Raw genomic sequence first — 19,237 nt, 5'->3', positions numbered from 1 at the left:
CTTGAGCTCACATTCTTAGTGGAATAGGTGTACTTTAGTATGACCTAAAGGATATTCCCATACTAATCTAGTTTTCCGCTGCCAACAGATCTTTTGTCAAAGCTTGGTCATAAACAGATTTTTAAGGTAATCACTGCATTTAAAAAGTTCTGTTTGTGTTGTGTCCCAAAACTGCTCTCGTATTCTGGTAGTTTTAGCAAAGTGAAATTATTTTGGACGCACACATAATCATTATTAATGCCCTGAATTGCTGCTTATTTGGCCCTTGGAGCGACAAACTTGTTTCTAGCAGACAGCACTGAGATGGAATGACTGCTGGCCCCATCCAGCAGTGACCTCATTTTGTGCCCAGCGTCTTCTGTCCCACCAATGTCACCACAGCTGTGCACCTAGTACCTCCCCAGCTCGGAACACAGGATCATGTGCTATAAAGCAAGGGTGTGTTGCACAGCCTGATTCAAGCGCCACCACTGTCCTCCTGCAAGAACCCATTTGATTTGCTGTTCTTCAGCTCCCTGGCACGCAGGCCTTCTGGAGAGTGGAAGCTCTTGTGCCGTGGGCAGTGGTGGTCAGTGCTGGGAAACAGGGTTTGTCAGGGATTGGCTCAAGGAGCGTGGACATGAGTCCAACGAGCAACTGTACGAGCAGAGCCCGTTTTAGTTGACATAAGTAGGCCTTAGTTAGCTTGTCTATTAGGCCGTGGGAAAGGGGGGAATGGAAAAGTACTGACTAAGGCAGGGTCAGGATATCCTCGAAGAGATAAGAGTCAGAAGAATGTGGGATGCGCATAGCTAGCTAAACCCAAGTAGGTGGAGTAATTAAATGTAACCTTTTAGTGTTTAGCCTATTAGATAGAGACAAGTATGCATAATTATGGTATTTGGTATAAATACACGCTATCTCGGGCAATAAAGTTGAATCATGCTTTATCACTCACATTGAGTTGGCCTGCATGTTTTCCTCAGCCGTGTACTCGCAAGGGTTGACCATTTTCCTTTGGAAAACATGCCCTGGCAAGGAACGCAATTCAGCTGGCTCCCCAGTTTGGTGAACTGGAGCAGTGGTGAGGCTTCAGGCTGGCCCTTGGTGTGGGTTCTGTTGGAGATGGGCAGGCAGCCCTTCCCCGCTGAGGCCGTGAGGTCGGCCTTCTCACAGAGGGAAGATTTCACCCCCAGCTTCATGGCGAGCTGCTCTCGGCGTTCTTGCGCCTTCCTCCCTGCAGGTACCACCCATCACCGGGACAGCCCTGGGCTCCGTGTGCTGGGGCCGCAAGGCAGGTACCTCCACCCCCACCACAGTGAGTGACGCCGCGGGCTCCATCGCAGCCACCGAAGCTGACGATGGCACAGGTACCAGAGCCGCCGCTGCGGTGAGCGATGGTGCAGCTACCACCACCGCACGAACCGCCAGGGCGGGGGGCGATGGCGCAGGTACCACCGCCCTCCCCGCCGCGGCAAGGGACGATGGCGCGGGAGACCCAGCAGCCGCCATGGCGGGGGGCGCGGGGCGAGCGGCGGCGGCTCCGGGCGTAGCAGCTGGAGTGCGTCAGCGGCGAGGGGCGGAGAGGCCGCCGGGAGAGACGGTATCAGGCGCGGGGCAGCAGGACTGGGCGAAGCCGGAGGTGAGCCAGGGACCGCTGCCTCCGCCTCCATTCATTTCCGCGCCTCCGTCCTCGCCCGGTGCCGCCGCGGGAGGCTGGCCGGCCGGCTGAGGTGAGGCGCGGCGGAGCGTGAGGGGTGACCTGCTGGGGCGTCCCGCTTCTCCGCGTAGCCCAGCCGGGCCTGGCCGGGCGGGTGGGGGACTGGGCGGCCGGTTGCAGAGGCTGGGGAAAGGGAAGCAGGCCCGGCCGCACCGGTGGGCGCGGACCGTTCTGCCCAGCGGGAGGTAGGTGGGCGGGCCGGAGCAGCCGCTGGTCCTCGGCCCCTGGCCCGCGGCAGGCCTCGACCCCAGGGCATCCTCACTCGGGGCAGCGCTCGGCCGCCGCCGCCCTCCGCGGCTACGGCAGCGAGCTCGCCGTCGCGGGGTCGCCGAGGCCGCGGGAGCGGGGCAGATGCGGCTCTGTCAGGCGGCGGGGTCGGCCAGGCTCTCCCGCGGTGGGGAGCGGCCCGGCCCGGCCTCCCCTCGGCCCGGGCAGCCGCCCCTCGCCTCGCCTGGCCGCCGCGGGGTGCGGGCCGGGGCTTGCGTGGTGCCGAGCTCAGTGTGAGTTTTGGGCCAGGCCACTCCGTGTTGGGTAGGGCCAGCCATCTTTTGTGACAGCACCTATTGTAGCTTTTTAATTTGCCTATTATAGCCACACACATAGGTGAGATCTGTTATATATACCTAATACCTTTATGCATATATATGAAAACAGAATTGCAATGCTACAATAGATGCCTCACACAAAAGATGGCTGTGTGTCTGCCTGTATGTGTGAATATGTGTGGACACACAGTCATGCATACTTCCATTTTTCTATGCGTGATGTGTGGAGTTCTTTTAATTTTATCTTGAGGTAAGGTTGATTCTTCCCTCTTAAAACAGGAGGCATCTCGCTTAAGATATCTGTTGACGTAGCATTGCTATCCTGCTTATGGAGTGTTAAATCCAACCTGAGAAGGTGGGTTAGTCAGGGAGCTAGAGCAAAAGCTTTTAGTAGCATTAATGGAAAACGAAATGTATTAGCTTACTGATTTTATACACAATGACCTATTTAGAGGAAGCCATTAAGGAGTCATCTTTAGGCATTTCTGAGCTGTGGAGTTTTCAGTATTAACAATGAGAAACTGGAAAAACCGGCCTGTGGTGTGGAGGCACTGTCCTGCTGATACTGTAGTGGTGGGTTTTTTGTGTGTGTACGTGCGTGCAAGAGAGTGGAGGGGGTTTTTTACTCTTTTTGAGTGCAGGTAGCTGTTCTATTTGTTTGGAGCACCATTGTCGTAGTCTGGTATACAACCGCACAGTTTTTTAGGGGAATAATTATTGTGTCTGTGATCAGTATGAGAGGAGCGGTGCTGCTTCTATGGAGAACCTGTAAGAGATTGCTGCAGATCAGAGTGATCGTGGTCTCAGTTGTTCAGATGCTTCGTATGGGAACTGAAGGCATCTTCTCTCCTTAACCACACCAGCTGGTTTCTTGTTATTTAATTGACCTCCACTTGACTTAAATAGTGAAGAACTTCTCACTTCTTATCTTAGTAGTGGCTATTAAGAAGTCATTTTGGCATCTACTTCATAGAGGGAAAACATCAGAGCAGAGAGAGGTTTATAATAAAAAATGCTTAAATTCAGTTGTTAATCTCGGTGATCATCTCAATTTTAACACTGCTAATAAAGGAAAAGCCACTGGGGACTCATTTACCAGACAGGTGTTTAAGTTGCCCCCCAATCTTCTTCCCCCAGTCTGATCTTAGCATCTGCTCTGTATGGAAGCAAATGTTTTACAGTGCCTTTCTTTACTGATTGGAAGATGAGTAATTACAATGGGCTTCTACCATAGTTTTCCAGTTTATTCTCACCAGCAATGTGTGATCGAGGCACACAGTGACATGTCTTTTTGGAGTGTTTCATAACTCCTTTACAAAGAGGCAGTACTCTGAGAAACTATTTGGAAAGTACTCTTAATTTCTCCTGTACCCATATTAAGGTGGAAAAATGTCTCTTCACTTTAATAATTAGAAACAGTGTTTTGGTTTTGTGTGTGTGGTGTGTGTGTGGTTTTTTTAGCCTATCGGTTTTGCAAAGCACAACTCAGAAAGAACTTGGAACTCTCCTTACTTATCCAAACATCCTATCTGTGCAGGTAGGTTTAAGTTGGATGCCTGTTACAGTGCAGAATCTTTGCCAGGGAAAGATGGATGAAGTGCACATCAGTGTTAAGGCTGACACTTACTAATGCTCTTCTTTTCATTTTTTAATGTGAAAATTTGACATGTTTGATATGAAATCACTAAGAAATGAGCACTGAATTTGGTAGTATTAGAGAAACTCTTAAGATTAGAAGAGCCATTTACGTGCTTTCATTCTTGGGTCTAGTAATACTTGGTTTATAAATCTCTGTCTTGTAGCAATCAATGAATATTGAGTAGTAGTAATCATTTGAAGGTGTTATCAATTATATTTCTAAACTTCAAATACAAGTAGTAGTTATAGAACTGAAATAGTGCTTGCTTATTACTTATGCTTATTTTCACATTGTTACTCATTAAATATTTCTCTATTCAAGTACTCGTTTCACATTTCCTCACAGATAAATACCTTTCTCCAGGTTGTAATCTAGCGATCAGTTCTATCAGCTGTACATTCCAGAAGGCTATAGTCATCCTTGCATCTGTGAAAAGTAAAGTTTGGGACAGCTATGGTAGAGGTGCATTCTTTTCTTTGGAACTGCTTTAATCAGTGTCTCTTGGGTAATAATTTTGTAAACTGTTTAAAAACAAAACCTTTCTCATAAAATAAAAATGGGTTTAAAACAAAAAATAAATCGAGCAAAATTTAGCTATCCTCTCAAACTTCTTCCAGCTGTTACAGTACCGATTAAACAATCCTGAGTGGAAACATGTGCTTTAATGTGTTTCCTCTACTTCGTAGTTTTAAATATGACTGAAATGGCATATGCAGTGTCTTGATATCTCTTCTCTGGCATTCTTGCAGTTTTGTCTGGTATTGCTTTTTTTTTTTTTAAAAAAAAAAAGGCATGTGACAGCATATATTTATTTAATCACTGTAAATTTACTTGGTGTTCTCCAGTGAGCCTGAGATTTCAAAGAAGCTTTTAAATATTTCCCTAAAATATGTAAAAGAATCCTGCCCCAAAAGAGTGATGAGCTTTCAAATCTTTCCTAAAATGTCACTAAAATTAGTGAGAATGGTCAGGACTAACATATTTTTCATTGTTTTTAAAACTAACTGGAAAACCTACTTGTGTTTTAAATGATACATCTATGTGTAATAGAATGATGCATTGAGTTGAAAATCTAGGAAGATGCACTTCTCTGAATTGCTTACTGGACTGTGTGTTGTACAGCTATTCAAAATAGCATTTTTAGATTTTTGATTTGTTTTCAAATCTCAGTTGATCCGCTCTCGGTCCTGCGCTATAGAACAGGGGACCTGCGTATCTACAGTGCCAGTATCTCTCCCTCCTACTTACGGGTTAGAAACTGCTTGTGGGCAAGGATGAATTGAAGTCACCATTACTCTTTCTTCTAGGCTTCATCAAAACATGTAAAGCAAGGGTGGTTAAGCAGGTTTCTTTGATTCTGTGGATCACTAAAGAGGAAGAATAATTGGTAAAAGGTGTGGTCTCCATTGAATCAGTAGCCCCTGAGGCAGTGCTAGGCAAACACAGCCTGTTCAGAAATTAGAGCATAGCAGTGGTCGTGAGCCTGCAGCTGCACCAGCCTTGCCCAAACACTGAGCATCCATGAACTTTGGATGGTACGAAATTCTTCATTAACCCTGACTTTATACTTCCAATACACCAGGTGTAAAAATGTGAAATGTATTTAAGTTAACAAATGTATTGGTAGAAGACCAGTCTTTTATCTGTCTCTTGCAGGAAGCAAATCCTGTGAGGCTTTGTAGCTTGAAAGCTGTTGTAGAACTAGCCAGCAATAATTGTAACTTTGTGGAATTAAAATTATTTGTGAGTTGCTAGTGATAAAATAGTTGGGGATGTTAACAATAACAATGTAAATGTCATTACAGTGCAACACAGACAATGTGAAAGGATTTTAAAGTGTTGTAGTATTTTATTTCTTTTGATACTGCAGCATTGAGAGTTCATCTTGTGAGCCTTTAGTCTGAAGCTGCAGAAGAGAGTTTTCTGAAGAAGCAGGAGTTAACAACCTGATTCTTGCAACCCAGGCTTAAAGCTGAACACTAATTTAGGGTTAATATAATGAGTTAGCAGTGCTAATATTTTGCTGTTTTTTGTATAGTGTGGTATGGTGATATGTTCAGAGGCATGATTAACTTGCTAACTTCTAAACCAATCCATAATGGGAAAGTAATGTCGGTATTTTTAGGGAAGAACAGTTATTGAAACTTTTAAGGAATTCTTTAAAAAAATAAAGTACATCTGTAACAGGATAGCTTAGGTACTAGGAGGTATAGCTTAGAAGTTTGAACCTAACAAATGTGTAGTACAGTGAGAAGCAGGGGAAATGTGTATTCACAGAAGCGCCCAAGTTCTTGGAAGGATGTCAGGGTGGTTGATGAACAAGATAAGGCTGGGATGACACCAGGGAGGAGGTTGTGTGTGAATTCCTTTCTGCTATTAGAGACATTCTTGCCAACATTCTGAGACACAGAACTTGAGTCCTGTGGTAACATGTTTACTGATAGCTAGTGAATGCAAGGTAATGAATATTTTTTTATAATGCAGCTGTGGTGAGTTGAACTAAACCAGCAGTAGCTGTACCCAGACAATTGAGGGAAACAAAAGTGAATCATGTGCAAGTATGAGACTGCTGAAAGTGAAGGCAAACACAGAGCTGCTCAGGAATGTGCTCTGTCAGCTAAGGAATTTGCTAAATATAGGTTTTGGTGGCAGCAGGTATCGATAGTGAGGGGAAAAGATTCATTTTGGGCAAGATGATGTGCCTTAAGCTGCTGCTCATTTGTGTGGTCCCATTGGAAGGCTTGGAGAAGAGGGATGTGAGTCAGTTGATGTTCTTGAGGGCTCTGAGTAATGAAATACTCTTTTGATGTTTTGTTTCTCCATTGTTTTGTGAACAGGACTTCTACATAAACAAGAAATACCAGATCTTGCTACATGTTTTTTTCTTCTATCTGGAAGAGCCTACAAGATGTCTGACTCTTTCATAGCTTCTTACTCACATTGATGCTGGGTTTGAATTTGTGTTTCTTGGATGCTTATTTTTCAGAGGGTGGAGTTTACTTATAGTTTTATAGTTTTAGTTCATATGTGCCTTTTTTTTTTGTCCTTCTGAAAACGGGACGAAGAAGACAAAACTTACTGCTAAGTCGAGCTGTGAGATAGATTAGGGTAGTCTGTGTGGCTTTTGTAAAGGTGAGGAAGCTCTGGTGCTGTTTTGCATTGATATATGGAGATGTTTACACTTACTACTGCATTTGTGAGAATGGTATCTGTCAGCTGGGCTGGTAGCTTGAAATGTCTCTTCACAAAGTGACTGGGCTCAGACAGCCACACAGTTATGACTTACTCATCATGTCTGTGGCCCAAGCATGATCTGTGAAAGCCCCGATTACTTCCTTTGAACATTGTTCTTTATGTCTGTAGTATTCTTGTCATTTGACTTTCACCCTACCAGTCCCTCAAGAAAGGCAGGCAGATTTATTTCTAGTTATCTGTGTCCCTGGCTCTTCTGGTGTTCTTTGATCCCACCCTGTTTTGATAAATCCACAAACTGCATTGCCAGGACATCCATAATTTTGTTGTACATTGTCAGGACTCTAGCTGTGTGCAGCTGAAAGAGTTTGCTGTTGTAGAACACAGACTACAAACAGCAGGTAAAATTCAGCATTTACTTTTATTAAACACTATATTTTTAACCATCTGTCATCCTCTGAAGATAATTGTAATAACAGTTGGATGGTTGCCTTCTCCCTTTTTTGGAAAAAAGGAGTTCTTAATCTGCAGTAAAGTTTGAATTCCTGCTGCTCCAAATATATTCTTGTAGCACTGATTTGCCTAGTCTGCAAGGAAGTTTTGGTTTGATTGACAGGGATCTGTTACTGCAGTCTTGTTTATTTGCCTTCTCTGCTTCACTTCGGTGATTTACTCCTACTCCTGGGAAGATCCCATGTTAATTTCTACCACCCCCCAGCGTTGTGTTCCCGTCCCCCCACCCCCGCCCAGTTTCTGCATTTTCATTTGAATCACCACAAAGCCAAGGCAATTGCTGCCTTCTTAGTTACAGGTCTCCTGCTGCGAATGACTTTAAAAACAAAACAAACCCACCTAACCGTAATTTAAAAGAGGCAAAAAAAGCCTGAATACCACTTGAATTTCCTACAGCTCCTCTGCTGAAAGCCACAACATCCCGAGACTTCATGTGGCCTAGCTGTAGCTCAGGCAACTGCTTTAGTAACTCCTCGGGTATGGAGGGTATGATTGCAAAGCTTAATGACATGCTGCTCACCGTTAGTAACCATGGTCACCATCACATTTGAATTTGCATGTGGAATAACCTCCAAGCAGCCATAAAGAGAGTTGCTGTTTTTTGGTTTGATGAGCAGTAACTCATTAGACTGTGCTAACATGTGTCTGCAATTGTCTCTCCTGATCTATTCAGCTTTGAAGTCCACCCCAGTTGTGGTGATAGGAGAGGGGATGGCACAACCATGCGTTTTGAAAATGTGTGCAAATTTGTACATAGGTTTACTGCAACACCAGTGTCACTGCAGTGTTAGGCTGGTTATGTTAGGCTTGATAGTCCACCAGCTGTCTAACCAGATTCAGTGGGGTTTTTTGTAAGTATGGTCAAGAGAAGAGTTTGCTTTATTGTAGTTCTCTTTAAAATAGCTAGATGTATTTCTGAGGTGGCCCTTCCAAACTGGAGGGCTGATGTTAGAGGAAGCCATGAAGGTTTGAAAACTGAACAAGTTGCCAAGAAACATGGGCACCAAGTGGTAGTAGGAGATATTCTTCTGATAGCAAGTGGCAAATAAAGATGCAGAAAAACAAAGAGGAGATGCATTTTTTCGCCTTTTTGAAGAGATGCTTTGGGAAGCAGAAGGTCAACATAAGGATGTGTAATTGTGGAAGACGAGCAGGGGCAAGAGCAGCATGGCTGGATGTGTCCCAGGTGGCCAGCAACCACCTGAGGAAGGGTGCTAAGTGTGGGCTACCAGTGCTGAGCCTTTAAGAGCAGATGCTGTGGGGTATAAAGTGCAGGAGCAAAACTGGAGGAAGCTGCGGGTGGAGCTGGAGAACTGCAAAACAGCTGCTCTAAACTGCTGAGGCACAGAAGAGAAAAAAAGCAGTGGCCAGAGAGGAAAGGTGGGTCCCTAAAGGGTATCTGTGTGGGTTTTGGTGTTATGTTTTTTAGACCCTAAGCAGGTTTATCTTGTGAAGGGGAGATAGAGGAAAGTGGGAGATTAGGAAGAAGAGTAAGTGAGTACAGGAGGGATCAGATGTACGTCAGAGGGGCTGATGCATGAAGTAATAATCCCACTTGGTCCTGCATGCCTGTCTTTCACTTGTTCATTATTTTCAAACACAATTGGAATGTATTTTCCTTTTGTGTATGGATGTAGTCACCTTGAATCTGAGAAGCTGAAAGGGAAGGCATGAAAGGTTTAAGAAAAATTCTAGATTTGTTAATTATGGCTATTTTCAGTAGTCTCAAACACAGAATTTTGATGTATTAAATCTCCGGCACCCTTTCCTTGTAGGAATCACTTGCACGTATTAATTTCTCAAAACTCTCTACTGAAGAAATAGCTCTTCAAGAAACCAGATGATAATCTAATTAAAATGTGAGACTGTATAGAAAAATGTAAATAACAGGTTAGTAGTTTGTATACCTAAACCTTAGTCTTCAATTTAAATAGGCTATCTAATCAAATACCTAATTTTAATCACTTGAGCAAAATGCCAGTGGTGTTACACAGGTGTTTAATCAGGCATATGCTTAAGAACCTTACCTGCCTAAGGTGGGTGTGAAAGTGAAGTTGTGTAATATATTCTCTGAGTACTGCACTGTCACCTCAGTTTTGTCAGGTTTTCTGTCCAGTTTTCATCAAAGCCATATAATTCCATTCTATGCATTCATGTTTTCTGCAAGTCTATCCACCGTTGATGGACAGTACTCTTTAATGCTGTTGCTTATACTTTAATTAGGAGCATCCAGTTTTATGGTAGCACATTTTGCTTGCAGTTTCGTCTTTTAGAACTACCAAATGTTGTTTTTTAATTGCATGTTAGAACATCCAGGATATATTTAATTGTAGGATGAATTTTTAGATACTTTTTTTCTGACTGTATTTTGTTTTTAATGACATTAATATACATTTTTCAAACTTTATTTTTTTAATTGAAAAGAAGTCATGTGCAAATACTTTTTTTATTTTTTTAATGTGGAGGACTCTTTTATGTTTCATTTGACAGGAGACTATTTGAACACAGACGCATAGACCTTTTGACCATAATTCTTGCTGATCTCCACTGCAGTTGTGTTTTATACCAGGACTAGGGAATGGAATCCTTTCTGTAGGTTTCATAATTCCGTGTTATACAAGAAAATGAAAGTCAAATTGTGGTGGCTAATTAGTGAGTGGAAATGTTTATTTTTGTTTGTTTGCATTCAAAGCAACACCTTAGATTTGTGTCTCTGATAGAAATGTGGGGCTGCATAAGCTGCTTCAAGCAGATTACGGATAATGTGATTGACGTATTAATCCATAGCTTTTGGTGGATGTTGACAACAATTTCTAGACCACTGTCCTGCATTTCCTTAAGAACTTTCTATTTGGGATTTTATAGTGTATGAATAGACCTTATTTGGGGTTTTATGTTCCTTTTCTAAAAAACCCCTACAACAACACCACCAAACCAAGACAGAAAACAAAACCTCAGTTTCTTCCTTTTAGGAAAAAAACAAAACAAAAACAAACACAAACAAACAAACAAAACCAAAACAACAAACCCTAAACCAGAGCAAATATATCTGGGTTGGCAAGAGCTTGTATTTGAGAGCAATGTGTGTTTATCCTCTAAAAACATGAACAGAAGCGACGCTGCAGGAAATAGTATTTATGTGACTTAGTACTATGGTGCAGATAATGGCTTGAAGATCACTTAGGAATGTATAAAACCAAGCTTTTAAAATTAAAACCCAAGAAAAAATACCTTTAAATATGTAGTTACTTAAGCAAGGAGGATTTGAGTTGTCTATTCAGTGTGGCAGATGAAATAGAGTATTGTTGTTGCTTCTGTGAGCCTGTATGATTTTCAAGAAATGCTAATAAATGCTCTAGTGTTCAAAGAACAGCTTGCCTTTCCTAAAATGTCTTTCTCTTACCACAGTCGAGATATGTTACATTATAAATTAAAAGACATGGGGATATTTATAAAATGTGAAAGCCTCGTTGCAGTAGTGGTCTCAACTGTTAATTATGGGACAGGTTTCTCTATGAATTTCAAACTACTGGAGTCACCATAAAACATATTTGAATGATTGAATATCTTAACATAGGTTTAAAATTTACTTATTTTTATATTAGAAAAAGATGAACAACGTTTTTACTTAATTGTTTCAGACCATAATTGGGTAGAAACAAGAAAAAACGATATTTAAAAACAACCCCTCCCAATTTAACGTATTTGATGTTGAATAAAGAAGAAACAAAAGCCATGAAAATGTTTTGTATATATGACAGCTTGTAGTCTAAGAACAGAAACACTTATATAATTTGTCTGTTAATAGAATTAGTGTTAGTGGAGCTTAACAATTTTAGAAGGGGCAGATGTGAGACTGTTTTTTGTAGTTGAAGCTTTAATTTTTTTTTATTTTTTATCCAACTTTTGTATAGTGTCACAGCTTTCACCAAACCATCAATTGGACATTTCAGGGTGGGAAGCTGACATGGCAAATGATGTTCCTGCTGCTCTGTTTGAGAAGATTATTGCTGGTTTGGTGAATCATCAGATCTGGTTTCTGAGCATGGCTTGAGACTTCTGCAGTCATGGTTTTGTTTTCTCTGGAACATCAGCAGCTAGGGTATATGTGGAGACATATATTTAGTTTGTTGCTTTTGTATCTTCTCATTATGCTATGCAGATGTAGCTTATTGCTAGTCTAGGAAATTGTGGTAGGATTATATTTTTAAGATAGAACTTTGTTCAAGGTGTGCAATGATTATGAAGGAACGTGTGGCAGTCTTTGAGGAGTTCTGTGATACGATAGTTCAGTGCTTGCTTGAATAGGTTAAAGCTTAGGTCAGGCACTACTGCTTTTTACTTTTTGTACCCATAGGCCAATACTTCATTACAGGACTGGACCTGATGTGTGTCCTGTGGGCTGAGGCTGGATTAGTTGTCCTGGTATACCAGAAAATTTCTGCAGGTCATAGCTTAAGCATCCTAGTATCTGCTCTCTAGACTTCAACTACCAATTAAAAAACCAAACCAAAACCAAAACGAAAAAAACAAACAAAAAACCTGAAAACAGACAACCAGCAAAACCCAACAACAACCAACAAAAATCACACAGAAACCCCAAACCCAACCAACCAAAAAACCCTAATTATTATTTCTTGTTAAGCACAAATTGAAATCTGAAGATTGTTCACCTGCTTATGTACCTGTTGATTTCATTTTGCACATATTCATTATACCAGGCATCTTTATCTGTCCCAGTTTTTCTATGTTGAAAAGTCCTTGGTGGATTTTTTGTGCATTTAAATTGTGCTGTGTAAGTAATTGCCTACTTCCAGCATTTGTCAAGTTTTGGAACAATTTGTGTTCAAGTATATCAAGATCTTGGTAAAGTATTTCTCATACTGGTCTCTATAAGGTAATGATTATTTGCATTTTGTAGATGAGGAGTTCAGGCAGATCACATAACATGTGCTCACATGAAGTCTGCCAGAGCTGGAAATTAATCCTGATTCCTCTAAACCACTTAGACTTCAGTCCCTCTAAGATCAGTGTACCCAAAACAGTTTTAAGCTGCATTTAAGCCCTCTGACGTGCTGTAAGAAATAATACAGCTTTTGGATTCTTTCTGCTGTTTTATGGGACTTGTTTTGACAGTCAGCAAGGGAATGAACAGATCTCTTAGTTCCTGCTGAAATTCACGTATGAGCTGGAAGCTGCATGTACTGTGCATCTCTCCTTCATCCACTTCTAAGATAGAACAGAAGTTGCAGCTATAATGTATAATTAAATCAATTTGCAATGTTGCCCACTTATTCTACTGAAAGGTATTTTTTTAGCCTTATGCTTATAGTAATAAAGATTTTGTGAATAAAGAACAGCCTCAGTTGTACAGGAATGTGTTCACTCATTTCATTAAATGTGTGTTTTTTGGTGTTCTTGAATTGATCTATGTTAACCTCTGGTGCTGCAGCTGTTCTGAAAAAAGGATATGCCATTTCTCCCGTAGTAGCTTGCATAATGTTGACAAGGGGGAAAGTGATACAATTCCACATTAAAGCAAATGTTCGTGTGAGTTTAAGACATACAATCTTTAATACTGTTATGTGAAATGATATGGTTTTGAAGAGTGTAACATTTATTTTCATTCAGTTGAAACATGAAAAACATTATTTGCCTCATTTAAAAAATAAATTTTATTCCCCCACTCCAAACACACATTTTAATATGCCTTTTGTACAAATGGTCGTGATGAGTTTGGTTGCTTAAGGCTACGTCGTATGTGCTCGGCCATCCTGACTGTTTGGTAACCAATCGGAGTGGTACCCCATGACCAGAGCGTGGACCCGCAGTGCGTGACAAGGATTTGACCTGACAGTTTTACAGTCGTGCAACACATAGAGGCTTAAAGCAACATAAAAGGGCCTGAGAGACTGTGGCAGAGACCTCTGCTGTTGCTGCTGCCTCTGTGGAGAAAAATCTGTAACGTTCTGGTCAAGAAAAATTTAAAAGCTGGTTTTTCTTTCCTTTTAGTTTTTCCCTCCAGTATTACTTGAGATTGGCTAGATGTGGAGCCACCTGTATTCTTACTTGGTTAAAGATGTTGACAAACCAGGTGTGCTTTTGTGAGGGAAATGTATTAATTTATTGCTATTGGAAGCCAATTGGTTTGTGTTTGTTAAGTTAATTTGCCTTTCAAAATGAAGATGCTTGCATTTTGGACTGTTGAACTACTTACAACTCTGCTGTAGAGTGGTGGGGGATGTTCTCCTTTTATCAGCTGTTTAATGCCTTTAATGTAATATGATAACTTTGTGTATGGTTACTGATTTCTCCAGGGATTTAATGAACTTAATTGTTGTAAAGTATTTCTCATCTCATCAACAATGAGGTAAATTATACCACACTAGTGTTTGAGAGCTTGTCACCATATATGTTTAATGTGCTGCATGGTACAAGTGATAGATGATTATTTAGCAGGAATGCTTGAGTAGGTTTTCTTTGGTTTAGTCTTGAAGATTGCTCTGTATTGGTGTTTTTTGTGGTTGTGTGTTTTGTTTCTCCCCGCCACCCCGTAACCTGTTCTCTGTAAATGATGAAAGATGAAAAGTCAAAAGTGACTAATGTAAATGAGTTGGGAATGGATAAAAATCAAAGTACGCTATATGAAAGTGCCAAGTAACCCAAACAGCTAAACAGAAAGAATGTCCTTGAATGATGTTGTGTGCAATTCAATGAATTTATTAATTAGTAGAAAAGAGTCTTTTCTCTTTTTTTTACTTACAGGCAAAGATATGGTCATTGCTTTTACTTTCATAGTGGTATAGTGGTTGGAACTCAAATAATCTACTGAATTTCTTATTGCATGTTTTCTGCTTTGGTCTTGCATATTTTTATTCTAAAAAATGTCAGGAATTATTACCTAGAGGCTTTCAGTTATAGCTTGTGGCTTGCTTGTGTGTTTGTCATTTAATAATGAAAACTCAGCTCAGTCTGGCTGTTATTGTGGGAGTTACTCAAGCACTTAGGTATTTCTGTAAGAGTGGAGGGGGATTTCCCCTTTCTGCCAGCATACAGAAAATTAAATTGTGACTTTCATATGTCTGTATTCCTATAAAACAGAATTTACCAGGCCTGTTGCAGTTTACTGGGTTTTAAAGCCTCATCCTGTTGTAGTAGCTGAGACATGTACTCTCACACTACACCTCTTTTCTTGTTTCTCTTCCAAAATACTTACATCAAGCTAGTCACCTTATTTATATTATGATATTACTGGTGTGTTTCAGAACTATAGTATGGGTGGATAAAACTGTATCTGCTAGAGGTGAGGAAACCAGCAGTGGATTAATTTATCCCCATGCAGCAGCTCCTTTGGCTGCTGGGCATTGCTGCTGCATTCAAAGGCACACATGCCTCACCTTTGGTTTGCAAACGGGAGGAGCAAATGAAGTTGGCTGGTGCCAAGTGTCTCTTGCTTCCTTCTGCTCTGTTAGCAAGGACAGTACCTGGAAGGTGGGAAGACACTGCTGGAGAATTAAGAGTTGCAGCGGAGCATCTGAAGGAGACAGTGACCAGAAGCAGGAGGAGTGTGAGAGACTGGAAGAGAAAGCAAGAGAAAACCCAAATAACAGATTAGGGGAAGGAATGAGCTGAATTTGAAAGGAAATTGCTGTGGCAATTTGTATTTATATCTAAACAATAGCATTTGTGTTTTCATCACGAAAAGCACTAAAGCCAGCAGTTGTAAATGCCAATGAAATCATGTCCAAGTTTATTTTTTGATTTTTAACAGGAAAAAAAAAAGTCTCTTTTGTAGAAGGAGCAGCCTTATCTATTCAAGCAACTTAATAATAGTAGGTTATTGCTGTTAAAAAGCTTTCAAAATGCGGACTTTTTAATTGCCACTGGGTAAGTTGAAATAAAAACTTATTCTGCATGTGATTTACCTGTGTCGGTGGAACACTGAATGGAGGATTAATGGTAGGAGACTGGAGATCAAGGAGAAAGTCATTGGAGACTATGATTTAAAATAAATTTTTTTAAAACGTACTTCTTAGTGACAACTAGGAATTGTAAATCTCCTATGAAAAGCTTTGTGGGTTTGGGATTTGAGTGTTGAGTCCCTGGGAGCTGAGCGAGACAGGTCAAGGAGATGGCTGCGTTCTGCCAGAGCAGGTTCTCATGAACTTGTGGTAGCTCATGCTTGTGAGACTTTGGGTTGTAGCTCAGAAGGAGCTGAGAGGTCTGTTTCTGTGTATAGTTTTTAGAGCTGCAAGAGCCTTAGCTGAAGAGGACTCAGTGGATTTCAGGAGATTTTGTTCATCTTTATTTGACACCACTTCAACAAGGAAAATTTGAATCTTAAGAGCTTTCAAGGGGTTATTGCCACTGTGGTTGGTCTTCAGTCATTTAGTTTGTCTACTCACCACCTTAAAGTGTCTCTTTGGTCTGTTGTGAGCTCTTGTTTTTAATGAGCTTGTAGCATCTCCTGTTAGCGATTGAAATGCTTTTGGAAACAACCAACTAGTAGGCACATGAACTGTCCAGCTGTTGAGAGAAGTTCTGAACAGTGCTTTGGGTTCTTCAGAGATATATTTAGATGCCAGGTGTCCAAAATAAATGACCTTATATTTCTTGTTGGTCTTATCTAACCTTGTTGTTATCTTTTGAGCTGTTTGCTCTTCATTTGACTGGTTGCTTATTGCTTGATCTATGGCCTCAAATACATGCACTGGGAGGGAGGTAACTGAGCTTGCTGCCTCAAGCAGCATGTTGTGGTCTATGGTATATGTACTGCAAACAAGGGGCTTGTGTGTTGCAAATCTTCTGTGTTTGCGTCTGGGAGGATCTATAGGCTAAACTCATCCTTTTCTGCTTACAAACGCAGGTTGGGTTCATGTATCGTTTCATAGATGAGATGTTGTTAATAGACACCATCCCAATTAAGTGCCTGCAGCATTTCTCCTTTCTGGCTTGGATATAGAGGGCACTGGTGCTGGAGGGAGCGGGGGGTGTTCAGCAGTCTTAGTTATGTGTTAAACAGTGCAGCATGTCTCTCAAACTATCGACAGTAATAATTTTGCTTATTTCTCAAGAGGATGTCATTCCCTGTGGATGTATTGAACAGTTACAGCCATGAGGACCTGGAGAGCTCAGCAGAAAACTACTTGTCTGACCTTCGCTGTGGAAATCCAGACCAACCTGAATTCTTGTCTCTGCCAAACCATCGCAAAGTAAGAGCCAGCAAATACCCTAGTCCCAGTTTTCTTCACATACTCATAGATCTAAAAGATCTAACATTTTTGGTCCATAAATTTTGCATTACATAATTATTTTAGCAAAGCTTTTGTATCTTCCAATTCCTGTTTGTGTGTTAAGCTCTAAATTTTAAGAAATTTTGTTATTGAATTTAAACTGGGCATCAGTGACAATTTGCTGCATCTAGGCAATGGGTCTGTATGCATTAAATCATTTTTAAAAAACCTTAAAATTGCAGTTGATGAGTCAAATTCCGAAAAAGCACTGTCTCACAGTCACAGAATCACAGAATGGTTGGGGTTGGAGTGGAGATCATCTAGTCCAACCTACAATCACAACCTGTCGTTTTAACTAAGGAGTTAATGATTTACTGAAATGAACTGACTCTTTGTACCTCATTTTTTTTTAGTGTTCTTCATGGATGGGTTCAGTTCTTGATCAGCAAGTTCCACTAATTTCAGAAGTGATTCTTTTTATCTGAAATATTCCTTGGTGTTCTAGTGTAGGCTGGATGTGACACTTCATGCTTTAAACACTTGTCACTTGTGTGATAAGTTGGTCAGTGTTGGCTCTGTCTAGATGAACATTTCTATTAGAACTAGTACCAGTAAAAACAATGGTGTCTAACTCAAATGAAAAATAAGTGAGCTGAGACTCTGTGGGAACAAAAGGTTAGTGCTGCAGATCCCTTGGCAGAAGCGGAGTCTTGACTACTTTCCTGCGTTTCGCTGCAAGTGCTGTATGCCTAAATATTTGCTTGTATTAACATCCTCACTTGTGGCATAGCATATCATAATCTTCTTAAATTGGATAAGCAAATCTATTTACCTCATAATTTATGTCTGGCTAGTTTTTATGCATTAAATAAATATTGAAAAAATGTGAAATTATGTCTAAATGCATTTCCACGAAGGTACTCAGCTCCTGAAGGGTAGATTGATTTAACCCTTCTCATGTTGCTCTTGAGGGAAAATCAAGCAGACGACTTTGGAATTTCTAAAATGTGTGCAATTTGAAGGAAGAAAACCCTTTTGAATCCAGCCTTCCCAGTTTAGCACACTAGGGCTTGTGTTAACAAACAGCAGTTTGTTTCTTTACTTGACTGTCTGCCTCGTAGTTCTGTTGGCTTTGGCAGCTTGCATCGCTGGGGCAGTTGAAGTGAACATACTGCTGGCTCCTTGCGCATCTTACTTCAGTGGTGCACGTAAATACAAACTGCTGACAGCAGAGAGCTGCAACAGTATAAATTACTGTAGCTAATTCTGCCAGAGCTTGAGAGTCAGAGCTCTTTATAATGTATTCTGTCTTTAGGAAGAACAATCTAAAGGGCCAGAAACTGATGCTTGTCCTTTACAGTTGACTGTTAAGCACTTGGTTTTCAACATTTGACTTGCTCACCCAGCTAAACATTCTTTGTACATTTTACTAATTTTTTTTTAGCAAGAGTCATTGAAATATTTTATACTCTTGTTTCAGATTCCTCTTAGCTTGTCAACTGTGGGCTTCGTTCCTCTTTATGGTGAAGAGCAGTCACACAAAGTTCTTGCTTTGTTTCCACCATGGGACTCACTCACAGGTTTCATTTTACGATTTTAATCTCTGCTGTTTCTTTTTCTGTGACAAATAGATGTAACCAGTCCCTTGCTCATTTCACACTAGTGTATCTCATAACTTTGCCACATTTTCCATTTGTTGTTTACTGTGTTCTTGTTTCCATACTATATTTTTGTTGTGGATTCATACACACAAGTTATTGAACTTTGCGTGCTAATCAGAGTACAACTGGACTTACTGATTTCCAGGAAACAGCAAAATAACGTGACACTTGTCTGAATCAAGTGCAACGTGTATCTCTTGATCTCTCACCTCTCCAAAAGGAGTTTATTGAGCATTCATAGTATCCAATTATTTCCCCATTAATTTAGATGCTCTTTATTAGCTATGTTTAATCGTCACCAAGTGCAGCATCTTTAGGTAGTGACATAGCTCTAGCTAAGGTGACATTTCACTGTTTTTTGGGGTCTTTTTCCCGATTTCTCCCTTCCTTTCCAGTCCTCCATGTTTCCTTCTCTTTCCATTAAATGCTATGTATATGATTGTCAAGTTTGCCACAAATCCCTGTAGATCAACCTCTTCCTGATTACTAATCTTATGGCCATCAGCCTTTTTTATATCAGACTCCCTGACGCTTGCACAGTTTCAATATCAATATCCATTCTCAACCCAAAACTAAAATATATGTGTGAATGGGACTTCTCTTGGCAGGCTTGGTTTTTAGTGGAAGGAGGTGCTAGAGCACAGTGATGAAGGATAGTGCATATGTCTGAAAACAATTCCTGTATGTTGTACTGCACAAAATCTGTGTTTTTATTGTTCGTGGTTTTCAAACAAGTTTGGGACTAGGGAGCATTG

The 19,237-nt window shown here is 40.8% G+C and overlaps 1 protein-coding gene across 4 annotated transcripts in view; it reads left to right on the top strand.

The window, feature by feature from the left end:
- The first annotated feature begins 1,150 nt into the window (after window positions 1–1,150).
- Window positions 1,151–19,237, top strand: part of FAM169A (family with sequence similarity 169 member A) — a 40,393-nt gene continuing 22,306 nt past the window's right edge. Inside the window, exons 1-3 of one of the 4 annotated variants that reach the window (XM_065047320.1) lie at window positions 1,151–1,349; window positions 16,663–16,800; window positions 18,302–18,401. In XM_065047320.1, coding sequence (XP_064903392.1) covers window positions 1,341–1,349; window positions 16,663–16,800; window positions 18,302–18,401 — 247 coding nt within the window. In that variant the 5' untranslated portion in view covers window positions 1,151–1,340. Of the gene's footprint in view, window positions 1,350–1,413; window positions 1,713–1,800; window positions 1,885–16,662; window positions 16,801–18,301; window positions 18,402–19,237 lie in introns of those variants that run through there. The other 3 variants (XM_065047319.1, XM_065047321.1, XM_065047323.1) reach the window with 3 other exon arrangements.

This window comes from Columba livia, chromosome Z, assembly GCF_036013475.1.
Source record: "Columba livia isolate bColLiv1 breed racing homer chromosome Z, bColLiv1.pat.W.v2, whole genome shotgun sequence".
NCBI classification, from domain to species: domain Eukaryota; kingdom Metazoa; phylum Chordata; class Aves; order Columbiformes; family Columbidae; genus Columba; species Columba livia.
Note: the sequence above shows the minus strand (reverse complement) of the source record. Positions and strands in the feature narration are given on the sequence as shown.